The following is a 13,248-nucleotide window of genomic DNA, read 5'->3' as shown; positions in this document are numbered from 1 at the left end:
TAGGTGAAATAGACGATGATGTTGATGATGAAGAAATTGATGATGATGACGAGGATGATAGCTCCCCTAACCTCTGGAGTACCGCAGGGCTCTATTCTAGGCCCTATTCTATTCTTACTGTATATGCTACCCCTAGGACCCATATTAGCTAAGCACAATATTTCTTTCCATTGTTATGCAGACGACGTCCAGATTTACATGCCGCTTACTATTAAAAACAGCAATAATCCACTCCAAGCCCTGCAACCACTGCTCAACTGCCTAGATGAAATAAAACTCTGGATGGCCTCAAATTTCTTACACCTAAATGACAATAAAACGGAAATCATTATCTTTGGCTTAGACACTTCCTCCTCCTCCCCCTATACCCTGGGTTCCCTCACTTCCAACCTCCGCCCCTCTGTAAAAAACCTTGGCTTTATTTTTGACAGTTCCTTAAAAATCCATAAACAAATTAGTTCTGTAATTAAATCCATTTTTTTCCAATTACGTCTTATTTCTAAGGTTAAACCATTTCTCCCTCCCAAGCAGCTTGAAATGCTGATTCACGCATTTATATCATCTAGGTTGGACTACTGCAACGCCCTATATTGCGGTATTGACCAATCGTCAATTAGGCGATTGCAATTGGTCCAAAATGCGGCTGCGCGCCTCCTCACGGGCACAAAAAAGCGCGACCATATCTCCCCAGTATTGGCCTCCCTTCATTGGCTCCCAGTTAAATTTAGAATCGATTTTAAAATACTTTTAACCACTTTTAAATCTATTAATGGGCTGGCCCCCATATACCTGGCTGAGTTGGTAGAACGACATAACCCAGCTAGGGCCTTACGGTCTGCTGGAACTTTCTTTGCTAAACCCTACAGCCACCTCCCGGCTTATAACTAGGGGCGATCGGGCCTTTGCCGTGGCCGCCCCTAGGCTCTGGCTCGACCTGCCCTTCCATGTCAGGGCTGCCCAGTCTATCGAGGTTTTTAAGTCTCTCCTCAAGACTCACTTTTTTAACTTGGCTTTTAATCACAGCTGAGCTTATGTTTTATTTTGTTCACCTCCTTTGGTATGTTTACATTGTATTTTTTATTTTTTGTTGTATTGTTGTGTTTTTCCTGTTGCACTGTTTTCTCCTGTTGTACAGCACTTTGGTCGACACTGTCTTTTTTAATGTGCTTTATAAATAAAGGTTGATTTGATTTGATTTGATGATGGATCCCTCGCATGTGTGTGTGTGTCCATACGTTTACTGTCTTCTTTTCTCAACAGATGTCCATCCTCTCACACTGGACATAAACACAGCAAACAGAAACCTCTGTCTGTCTGAGAACAACAGAAAGGTGAGATGGGTGAGGCAGGCTCAGTCGTATCCTGCTCATCCAGACAGGTTTGACAGGACCTATGTTATGTGTGCAAAGGGTCTGACTGGCCGAGCTTACGTGGAGGTAGAGTGGAGTGGAACAGTCGACGTAGCAATGATTTACAGAGAATTCAACAGGAATGCTGTCATTGGATGGAATGACATGTCATGGACTCTGGAATGTTACAATGATGATAACAAATACACTGTCAGACACAATTGTAGGCCACTGACCTCCTTGTCCGCCCCTCTGGCTCCCACAGAGTAGCAGTGTATTTAGACTGTCCTGCTAGGGCTCTGTCCTTCTACAGAGTGTCCTCTGACACACTGACACACCTGTATACATACCAGAACACATTCACTCAACCCCTCTACCCAGCATTTAATACTAAGTACGGTGGTTCCTCAGTGTCTCTGTGTTAGGAGAGATAATAGGCCTCATTCATGGTGCGTGGATATGCACACATTTTATACTCAAACAGATGTGTGTTTCCATGAACAGAGCTGATTAATAATTTGTCTTTTTTCTTAACGTTTTGTGTACACTGAATTTCATGCCTGCTGTAGAGCACTTGTACCGTATGTGCCACAAATCATGTGTAGCTGTTACTAGGATCTGTTATTCTTCATGCAAAATCAATTACAATAGAGCAAAATCTAAAGAGATTTTTTATAATCTTATGTAGGCCTACCTGTACACAAGATGTAACAATAAAGTACAATGTTGAACCTTGAATATGCCAATGGTCAATGGCCAGGTCAGATCAAACATGTATGTAGATTGGACGGACGGACGGACGGACGGACGGATGGACAGACAGACAGACAGAGGTTTCCTCATTCTATACCATAGTAGGATAATAGTAGAATTAATCATTATGATTTCAGTTTGTAAGATTTTCTTAATGCCTTTGTTGGTCATTGTGTTTATCAAAGCCATAATCTTTGATCAAATGCTATGTCATTACATATGATTGAATTGACGTACGTATTGTGAGACTGGTTGTTCAATGTTGCCCTATAAAGTGTCACATGGTTTCAAATAAACAATCGGAACATCACCTTGTTTTGCTGAGTGCAATCCTTCTATCTTTATAAGAGACCCACTCAACACAACATTCTAATCTAAGATAATCTAAATGTTTTTTCAGGGCAGGGATAGCTTCATGGACTTTTTTGACAGCACTGTCATCAGTGTTACACATAGGCCTAAACATTTCTATTAAAATGTTGGATTCATGTTCATGTGTATTTTCAGAAATGTAATAGAGTTAGGCAAGGGTTGGGGAGACAGCTTAACTAGACCTAGAGGTCTGCAAGCTTAGTGCATGCATGTTGTAGGGGCAAAGAAAGATGGGGCAGAAGTAAATGAATAAAGAGTATGATATGTATATTTGCCTGCGTGGCTGTAACCATTTACCAACTTGGTTCCTGCGCTCTTGCTTTACAAAGAGGAGAAAAGAATGATACAGGTCAACATTGGAAACACAGCGACACAAAGCACAATCTATTGTAAAACATGTTATTACCTACTTAGTCTTTCTCTCCCTCCACCCTCCGTCTCTCTTCAATGGCTGCTGACTAAACGAGTTGTGACACTGCATTCCTTTAAATTGTGCTATGCACTTCATTATCTAATCTCTCATCAAGTATCTGTTTTGACCAAATCTTTCCACTGGCATACTTGTACAACACAACTACTGCATGCATGTATTTCTCATCAACATAGAATACCTATGTCATCTTAATGAAAAACTATTAAAACTACCTTGCCAAACCCAGACATAGTTGACATAGTTGGCAGAACTTGATCTCCCCCTGTCCTCAAGTGACATTTCCCTCTGCAAATCCAGCAACCTGTAATAATATTACTGTAAACAGGGCTATTACAGATGTGCCCAAGGAGCATAGCACAATTTCACCACAAAGAGACATACTTTTATGCACCCACTCACAGGGAAACATTTCGATATCAAGGGCACTATAATATGCAACTCTACAAAATAAAACACAAGGAGACAGCTCCTAACAGTCTCTTGTGAGCATGTTCCTGCGTTGTGTCACACATGCAGTTTGGGTGTGTTACCAGTGGATTTGGGCCCTGGTGCTTTGGCTATCTATGGTGGCACTCCCTCGATAATGGTATTATTAAAGGGGAGATATAATGGACAGAATTTAGGTTTCTGAACTTTTTGTGGGTAGTTTTAATACGCTTTAATACAGTGGATTACATTTTAATATATGTGATGGGTGCTATCCTTGTATTTATGTTTTTACTAGGGCTGTCCGAGTTAACTCATTTAATCGCGATTAACTCACCCTTATGTTAATTGCAATTCATTATTTTAATCGCAATTAATCGCATATTTATTTATTTTTGCCATTTGGCCTACCCGTAGTTTAGGACAGTGGTTCTCAACATTATTATGGGAGGTCTCCAGATGATTAGCTTAATGTGCAACATTGTTTTCTCACTCAACAGTAAACAAACCAACACTGAGTATAGTGTATACCCATAAGTCTATTCAGTGTGTCAAAAGTAATTAAACTATACTTTATAAATGCCATACACAATATCCTCTGCTCAATTCAAATTTGTTTTATTTTGAAGAATCCCTGTTGATATAACAAATACAATATATTTTAGTGAACTTTTATATTAAAACATAAAGGTGGACAGACTGGACACTACATATTAAGTACATTTTGCAGATCCTTATACCCAGCTGCTGCAGCCTCTTTTATGCAGTACCATTATTATTTATCTGGGGTTTTTAATTGATAAAAAGTAAATAATAATAATAACATATTATAGTCCATGGGCCAGACCACTCATTTTTGGATATCGGTACCATTAGAGGTGGCAAAGGTTATGAATCTTGTATTGCTACATGTCTGTAGTTTATTAAATTATATGATAGCAATGTCAAAATAGTAGCTGATTAACTGTTTCCGGACCTTATATCTAATACAAGTGGTATATAGTGAATGACATGACTCAGCAACTAATGGGTCAATTTGGATGATTCTGCAATCAAAGTATGTTTTCTGGGGTGCTGAGTCGATTTATGAGGTGATCAATTCAAGTTCAGTGTCATATGTTAAAGTTTAATGTCATATCTTGGCCTTGACTTTTATGTTCTCAATACTTTTATGTCCTCAATACTCGTTTTCTAGCAAATTAGTTTTAGTTTTTTCATTATTATCACAATAATTACAAATGTTAATCAGTCTTAATATTTCAAGAATATGACATTTTGATGAACTACCGTACGGTTGGTATGAACTACACATCTTCCTCATCAGAACGAATGAAATATCCCTTTAAGGTGAACAAGTGTCATATGTTGATGAGAAAGGCTTTGGACATTGTTGTGATTCCAGGTGCAGGTGTGTTGTCAAAACAGATAATGGAACATACTGGCTGAGGACAGTGTTACCTGAGGACAGGTGGGGATCAAGTTCTACCAGTTCTAGTTTTCTGGCAAGGTATCTATAATAGTTGTGGTTTCCATGAAAAACAAAGTCTTTGAACATTGTTGTGAAGTAGGTGTGAAGTATGCGTAGTAATACCTTACTGGAACGATGGAGGAATAAACCTGGCAGACAAAACAGATACTGAACATGATGAGTGATAAGATAATTAAAGAGCATGGCAGGATTTGAAGGAATGCAGTGTCACACCTAGCCTATAGGTAGATGTGTCCTGATGCATCACGATAGTGTCATGCTACAAGGAAGATTGTTAAAATATCAATTAAATCCCATACAAGTCACTATTACACTTTTCAAATTGTGTGAGGTAAATGGTGCATTTATATAGTGCCTTTATCCAAGGAGCTTTACAGAGATTGTGCATTACATTCACACACACACACAGTCATTCATACACATACAACGGAGGAAACCATTCAAGGCACCAACCTGCTCATCGGGAGCTATTGGGGTTCAGTGTCTTGCTCAAGGACACTTCGACAGTAACACTGGGGGAGCCCAGGATCGAACTGGGAACATTTCGGTTGCCAAGCAGGGTAACCCTTCCTTTTACAGTACAGTAATTACCAGGTAATTACTAGGTAATTGATGATTTATGAACACTTTGTATAATAGCAGTTCACAGATTTCCTATCCTTTAATTCTGATTGGGTGAGTCAAATAGGGGAGAGTGGGGTAAACTGAGACACCGGATAAACTGAGACACCCCCTGGATCTAGGCATTGAAACACATTTGTGGTCATGTGACCATTATATTTTCAAGACCCTTGAATTTTCCCCTTGCCATGAAGGAGAGGACCTGATAGTGCTGTTGAAAACATGCTTTTTTCACAAAAATGTTTTTTTGCATGTAAAAGTACATTTTCTTGCTGTCAACATAATCAGCTGTTGTGTCACATCAAATTGAATCGGGGAGAACATTTTATATCATACATGTTGATGAACTACCAACTTATAAATCCATGTGATAGATGCTAGCTGAAGATTACCCTGAATTGATAAGAGATGTCCTTTTTCCCAAAATGTGGCTATGGGGTAAAGTGAGACACTATCTCACATTACCCCAACATGATAGACCAGGAGAAAGCTGTACAAACTTGATTAAAGGGTTTACCAAACTTCTCTCAATTGATTCCTATGTATTTTTCCCTGTAGAATCTGCAAAGTATATTGTTGTATTGTGCACAATTAATGAGATAATTAGCATATTTGACTAATTCAGAGCCCCTGTTCACCTCTTCATCCAGGACTTTGTGTCAGGTGAGTGGGTTTTACTGTGGGCAGTAGAACTCCTCAGGTGGAGGCTGGTAGCATTCTAGACACTGAGACTTCCCAGCACAACACACACGCACGCACACACAAATGCACACAGGCAGGCAGGCAGGCAGGCAGGCAGGCAGGCAGGCAGGCAGACAGACAGACAGACAGACAGACAGACAGACAGACAGACAGACAGACAGACAGACAGACAGACAGACAGACAGACACACACACACACACACACACACACACACACACACACACACACACACACACACACACACAGTTCCAGAAATGGACCTGGGAGTACCGATAGGGGAGGTCTTTGCCTGGGTGACACCAGAAACCCTAAGGTTACCAGAAACCCACAGTATTGCTTTTTTATTTGTTTAATTATATTTGGCAAGTACACCATTTCTGTCTCCATACTGCTGACTGCTGTAACTTTGAAAATGAAAAATAAAATCTATATCAAATAAAGAAGGAAGCTGCTTATTCTCCCTTCAAAGACCCACTGCACACAATTTTTTTTTCTAGCGTTGTTTTGTGTTATTCGAAATAAGATGAATAAAACACAACCTTTGGCGTTATAGTGACATTTAGCACAATTATTTTCAGAGTGACAGTATAGACTAGAGACTGCTGGCTTTGAAGAGAGTGTTACTTGAGGACAGGAGGAGATCAGATTCAACCAGCTAAACTAGTTTTCTTTTTGGCAAGGAAGCTAATAGTTGTGGTTTTCATTAAGGACAGGTATTCTGTTGATGAGAAAGGCTTGGAACATTATTGTGATTCCATGCTAGTTAAGTAATGGAACATCGGAGGAAGAAACTTGAACACTGTAAAAACCTGATTAAAGGGTTTACCAAACTTTTCTCAATTGATTCCTATGTATTTGTCCCTGCTTATTCTCCCTTCAAAGACCCACCACACACAATCTTTTTTTTTTCCTAGCGTTGTGTTGTGTTATTTGAAATAAGATGAATAAAACACAATAACCTTTAGCGTTAGTGACATTTAGCACAATTATTTTCAGAGTGACAGTATAGACTAGAGACTGCTGGCTTTGAAGAGAGTGTTACTTGAGGACAGGAGGAGATCAGACCAGCTAAACTAGTTTTCTTGTTGGCAAGGAAGCTAATAGTTGTGGTTTTCATTAAGGACAGGTATTCTGTTGATGAGAAAGGCTTGGAACATTATTGTGATTCCATTCTAGTTAAGTAATGGAACATTGGAGGAAGAAACTTGAACACTGATTAAAATGACTGTCATGGCATGGAATGCAATGTCACAACTACTTTCATGTTTATCCTGATGCAACACAACAGTATCATGCTACAAAGAAAATCTACAAAGATAACGCATTACCCCAACATGATAGACAGGGAGAAAGCTGTAAAAACCTGATTAAAGGGTGTACCAAACTTTTCTCAATTGATTCCTATTTATTCTTCCCTGTAGAATCCATTTCTTTTTTACTGTGGGCAGTAGAACCCCTCAGGTGGAGGCTGGTAGCATTCTGGACACTTAGTGGCTTCTGAGACTTCCCAGCACAACACACACGCACGCACAAACGCACGCAGGCAGGCAGGCAGACAGGCAGACAGGCAGGCAATATACTTTGCAGAAATGGATTCTGCAGGTAAAATTACATAAGGAACAACTGAGAAAAGTTTGGTAAACCCTTTTATAATATTTGTATAGTTTTTTTTTCTTTTTTCTTTCTGCTCATGTGTCATATTATTTGACACATGGGTGGAAATGACAGGACAAACACTATTAAAATAATTTCTGCTATGTACATTTTTGTATTGTGCATTTAACCTGGTTAACCAGGTTTTTATGGTAGTTTTAAAGAGACAAAAGTAAGTGGATCACTACCCCTTGATTTATCTGGTCTGTCTCAGTTTACCCCGATGCTGGGGTAAAGTGAGACACAAGACCACTTTTTTAAAACAATCATATTTTCACTGCCTTTTGTCTTGAACACATTCTGATAACTTCCATTGTTAGGAAACATCCCAAATTACTAGGACATTTGAAAATTTGTACTGATTTATCTTTTAGTTCACCTAGAGGGGAGCAAATGTAAAAAGTGTCTCAGTTTACCCCACTCTCCCCTACCATGAAATATTGCATGTATCAGTATCACTGCACTACTATTCAGAAGGCCTCTTGGCCATTGTTAACTGCATAATAAACCATGCATGACCTCTTGTAGCTTACTGCTTTATTATAGTTTGTATGTTCTTTCCACTTAGTTATCTCTGTTGTTGGATGATCACCGGATGGATGAGTCTAGGACTATAAAACCCTTTCAAGGACCATTGTTTTTCCTTTTCTTTTTTCTTTCTTTTTTTAGCCAAGTGGAACTTGTAATATTGACATTTCTTTTTTTATCTGACAACAATGTTAAACTGTTCAATTCATAATTCATCTATCTATAAATGCGAGAAGTCTCTGCGTGTCTGTAATCCGCGTATCTCGAGAACCGTTCGTCCCACCGGCTTCAGATTCGGCACGCGCGTTCCCCGCCGCGGCACGGAGTGCAGTACCGGGCCTCGCCCCGACCCGACGCGCGGTTTTCCCTAATTGGCGCGAAACGTTCGGAATCTCCTTATGCGGGGCTGATTGTTGACATCAGGCTCGGTGCAAGCGCTGACTCATTGTGACATCACATCATAAAAGGCTCTGAGATCACGTACGCCACATGAGTCAACAAAAAATGCCATGGTTACATATTCTGATGTTCCTATATGGGCATAAAAGGACACAGGCAAACTATGGTCAAAACGGCTCTTATGACAACAGGTATAATGGGGTTTGCATTAAAGGGTGGGGCATTCATTCCCTATTTCAAATTCGGCACGCACGTTCCCTGCCGCAGCAGGTAGTGCAGTGCCCGGCCTCGACCCGATCCGATACGCGATTTTCTGGAACCAGCACAAAAGGTTCGGATTCTGATGTCTGACATCAGGGTTTTCCGGAACCGGCACTGTGTCTGCATAGATCTCCATTTATGGGCATAACATGGATGCAGACAGACAGATACAGATATCTCCATATATGAGCATAAATGGACACAGGCAAACAGATGGTCAAAGATCTCCATATATGGGCATAAAATGGACAAAGGGCGGCCAAGCGTCTAAAGTGTTTTATAATTTGTACATGAATGATTATAATAAAAAAAGTTCTTATGATATGAAGTGTCCCCTATCTGTTGTGTGTACAAGAGGGACTCTCTTGCTGTACGGTATATCCTATATATTCTGGTTGCTAAATTATATTCTCTAATCATATTCTGTACATTATTTGGCTTAAAATAACTCTTTGCCCACAACAGAGCCAAACAACTAAAAAATCAAAGTAGCTAGCTGAGGCAGTGTACGGCTCTAAATACAGAGAACTGAACCAGTGAACTGGGGTAAAATGCAGGGGTGATATGAGTTGATGGGGGAACAATTGAGTTTGAGGAATGCAGGGCTGGACTGATCTGATTGTTTGAGGAGGAAGGTGAGATAAATAGATTGGCAGGACTAACAAGGAAGTCATAACAGGTGTGCAGGTAACTGACTACATGACATGAGTGGCAAGAGGGAATGAAGAAAAACTGAAAAAAAACAAAAATGTATTTTCATGTGGGACAAAACAATAATAGTATATCTGCTCCTACATTTTACTTTGTGTGAATTATAGCCAAATCTATGAAAAAAAACATGCAGTACAAAGATGAAATACAGGGAGATAATGGAGAGGCCCAACAGTGCTGGCTTAGAATCTGACCCCTGTCCTCTCCTCTCTGCCCCATGGTGTCCTGTCTCTAGTCTACACCAATACTAGATGATCAGAGCGCTACACAGCCTACTCAGCTAGATTTAAAAATCACACCTAATGTGAAGTGAGCGGTGGTCGTGCTTGCATAACGTCTTCCTATAAGTCTAGGATGTACAGGCTACAGACACACACACACACACACACACACACACACACAAATAGCTGCCAAAATGGCTACAGACACACACACAGCCACTCTATGGAGCAGTTTACCACCGCTCAAAAATGGTGAGCATGTTGCGTAAAGTAACAGAAACCTGCAGATGGTGTTACATTTAATATAATAATATATACAGTATATTATACTGTATACTAGACTGCTGGATGAATTCCCGTATGCAGCCTAATATATCGTAACTGTCGGGCAGAAACCTCATATCTCCAAGTTTCAAATTTGTTTTTTCGCAAGGTAAAGCACTGCTTCATCACACAAGGCCGTCGCACAAAAGTAGTGAAAACAGCAGATCTACAAGCACACAACGCCTCGCACCGCGAGGCGTTGTGTGCTTGTAGATCGGCTGTTTTCACTAGTTTAAAAAGTTTTAAAATCATAAATACAAACAAACGGTTTTGGACATACAAGGTTTCCACCCGTCAACGACGATATGTTTTGATGTTATGATGTCACCCTTTGCCCCTCTCTGATTGACTATGGACATACGCAGCCTGTTGGCCCGTGATTGGGGCATATCGGACAGTCAGTGGGATTACACTGGGCAGACAGACAGACAGGATTTCTGGAATCTATAGATAGATAGATAGATCTCTGCTTAACTAAATTAAAGAGCACGCATTCACGCACTTGTCCTCTTACCGGGACAGTGTTCCCATTAGTGGCTCCATGGCTGTCAGGAAGCAGGCTTCGAACTCCTGGTCGGAAAAGCGGGCGACGGACTGGCGAGCGCTGCGTCTGATCTGCAGCCTAGCGGCAGCGGGCAGGCTGAGGATCCGGTCCATGGCGTCCGTGTAGCCGTCCTCGTCCTCGGCCAGGAAGCCCGTCGGACCCCCCTCGAACGGCACCACGATGTCCAGCTTGGGCCCGCCGGACCTGTGGGCCAGGACGACCTTGCCCGCGGCCATGCACTCCACCACGCCGATGCCGAAGTGTTCGTTCCACATGGTGTGCAGGCCGATGGTGGCTTCCCCAAGCTCTCTCTTCAGCTCCTCGAACGGCACGTTGACTTTAAACTCCACGCTGTGGGCCACGCCCAGCTCCCGGCACAGCCCCCTGAGCGTCAGCACCCTCTCCTCGTCCTCCCGATCCCGGCACCCGCCGACCAGCACCAGCCTGAGCCCCTCCTCCTCCCCCCTGCGCTCCACCAGCCTCTTGAACGCCCGGATCTGCAGCGCGTGGTCCTTCTCCGGCCTGAACTGGCCGACGGAGACCACGGAGGGGCTCTTCCCTTCCACGTCCTCGTCCAGGGCGACGTCCAGGAAGCCGGCGACGTCGCAGGGCGGGTAGACCACGACGGTGCGGCCAGGCGAGCGCCACAGCGACAGGATGTGACCCAGCGTCCAGGAAGAGTTGACCATGACGACGTCGCAGCACAAGCCGGCCGCGCCGTAGAGCAGGGCGAACAGGCGGTAATACAGCACCTTGCCGGCGCTCAAGACCGGGTTGTTGGAGATGTAACCCGCGTTGTTGAACCTGGGGCGCCTCTCCCTGACCACGGACAGCATGTCCGTGCTGACGGTGGGGTAGTGGACGTAGCTCGCCACGCCGCAGCCCCCCAGGTAGCGGAACAGGGGCAGTGTGAAGGCGTAGCCCATGGAGTCGACGTAGACGTCGGGGACCAGCGCCGTCAGGGCCTCCCAGCCCAGGAAGACGGAGCCGATGCTCTGGCACAGCAGGGTGGCGCGGGGGAACACGTCGGGCTCCACAAGCGCGCGGCGTTTCAGGAACACAAAGTGGACCGGTTGGGGAAGAGTGACGTTGAAGCGCTCCCGCACTCCGTCTACTATTTGCTGGCCCGTCGCGCCGCGGTCCCCCGTGTACACCACAAAGTTGACGTCGGCGTACTTGTTTTGGAGGGCCCTGATGGCACACCAGAGAACCCTCTCTCCTCCGCCGCCGGCGTTGCAGTAGGGGTGAAAGAAGGCCACCGTGGGGCGGCCGCCGTCCCGTGCCTGACGCGCGGTCCTTTGGATCTGCAGCCAGAGGCGCACGCTTGCCACCAACAGGACCAGGATAGTGACCAGGAGCAGACATGAGTGGAACAGATTGGGGCCCAACATCCTGACGGGGCCTACCACAACATCTCTTTACGTGAAACCGTACCGCAGTACGCGTAATAAGAGTCCTTGGAGGCCAGTCTATGATGTCAGACGCATGACATCGGTACTATGACATCATTGACGTTGGTCATCTCCATATTTGGGCACGATACAAAGACAGTCATATCCACAGACAAGACTCAAGATACCTGGATTTTCTATATCTTCTATCTATAATTCCCACAGGCCATCAAATTGGCTAGGGGCATATACTGTATATCATCATGAGGGCGGGGGAGACGTGTCTGTGAGTCTCTGGCCCTCTTTCAATGTCCAGACTTGTCTCTACTCCTGTCCTCGCGAACTTGTAAACGTCATCAGCCGGTGGCCAAGTACTATTTCAATCCTCAAGTCTGCATCTGAGATCCGCCCCGATCCTCCCACTTTACCAAGTCTGCTCTGAGCAGACTTGCACAGACTTTTCACAGCAAATTACCCAGAATGCTTTTCACCATTTCTTCGTCTCTTGCTTCTCCGTCAATAAACAGCACCATCTACACTGTAGATTCTACAGTATGGGCAATCTCCCACAACTTGTTTTACTGCCATTGGCTCCTCAGAAGTCCCTACTTCCAATGAGGCAAGTCTATACTCCCCAAGTATGGGTTTTGAGAAACGGCCTCTGTGTCTGTGTTTATGCCTGTAGCCAATCATGGGCCACGGGACTTGGGTCCGTATCCAATCAGAGAGGGGCAAAGGGTAACATTTGATAACATTGAGGCATACAAAGGCCACGATCGGGCTGTCTATGCCCGTAGCCAATCATAAACGAGCATAATGGGCATATGTCCGATAAGCTTGAGGATTGGTGGATTGGTGAGCTTCACATGACATTTCAGCCAACCAGACTATAAATGGGCCATGTCTCCATGATTGGTCAAGTTTCACGTGACATGATAATAATATCTTACTATAAAACAGGTGGAGATGGATAGATAAATCTGCTGTATCTCTGTGTGTCTGTCTGTGTTTATGCTTGTAGCCAATCATGGGCCATATGGGATAAATATCCATAATATCCATTCGTGGGT

The 13,248-nt window shown here is 43.3% G+C and overlaps 1 protein-coding gene across 1 annotated transcript; it reads right to left on the bottom strand.

The window, feature by feature from the left end:
* Positions 1-10,753: 10,753 nt before the first annotated feature.
* On the bottom strand, positions 10,754-12,178 carry LOC308280238 (GDP-Man:Man(3)GlcNAc(2)-PP-Dol alpha-1,2-mannosyltransferase-like; the record flags this gene model as incomplete). The annotated part of the gene is made up of 1 exon (XM_080720499.1): positions 10,754-12,178. One exon carries the CDS (start codon positions 12,176-12,178, stop codon positions 10,754-10,756), a length of 1,425 nt encoding a protein of 474 aa, XP_080576625.1.
* Between the last annotated feature and the right edge of the window lie 1,070 nt (positions 12,179-13,248).

Source organism: Nannobrachium achirus, assembly GCF_963921795.1.
Source record: "Nannobrachium achirus genome assembly, chromosome: 24".
NCBI classification, from domain to species: domain Eukaryota; kingdom Metazoa; phylum Chordata; class Actinopteri; order Myctophiformes; family Myctophidae; genus Nannobrachium; species Nannobrachium achirus.
This window is presented reverse-complemented; position numbering and strand designations above follow the sequence as displayed.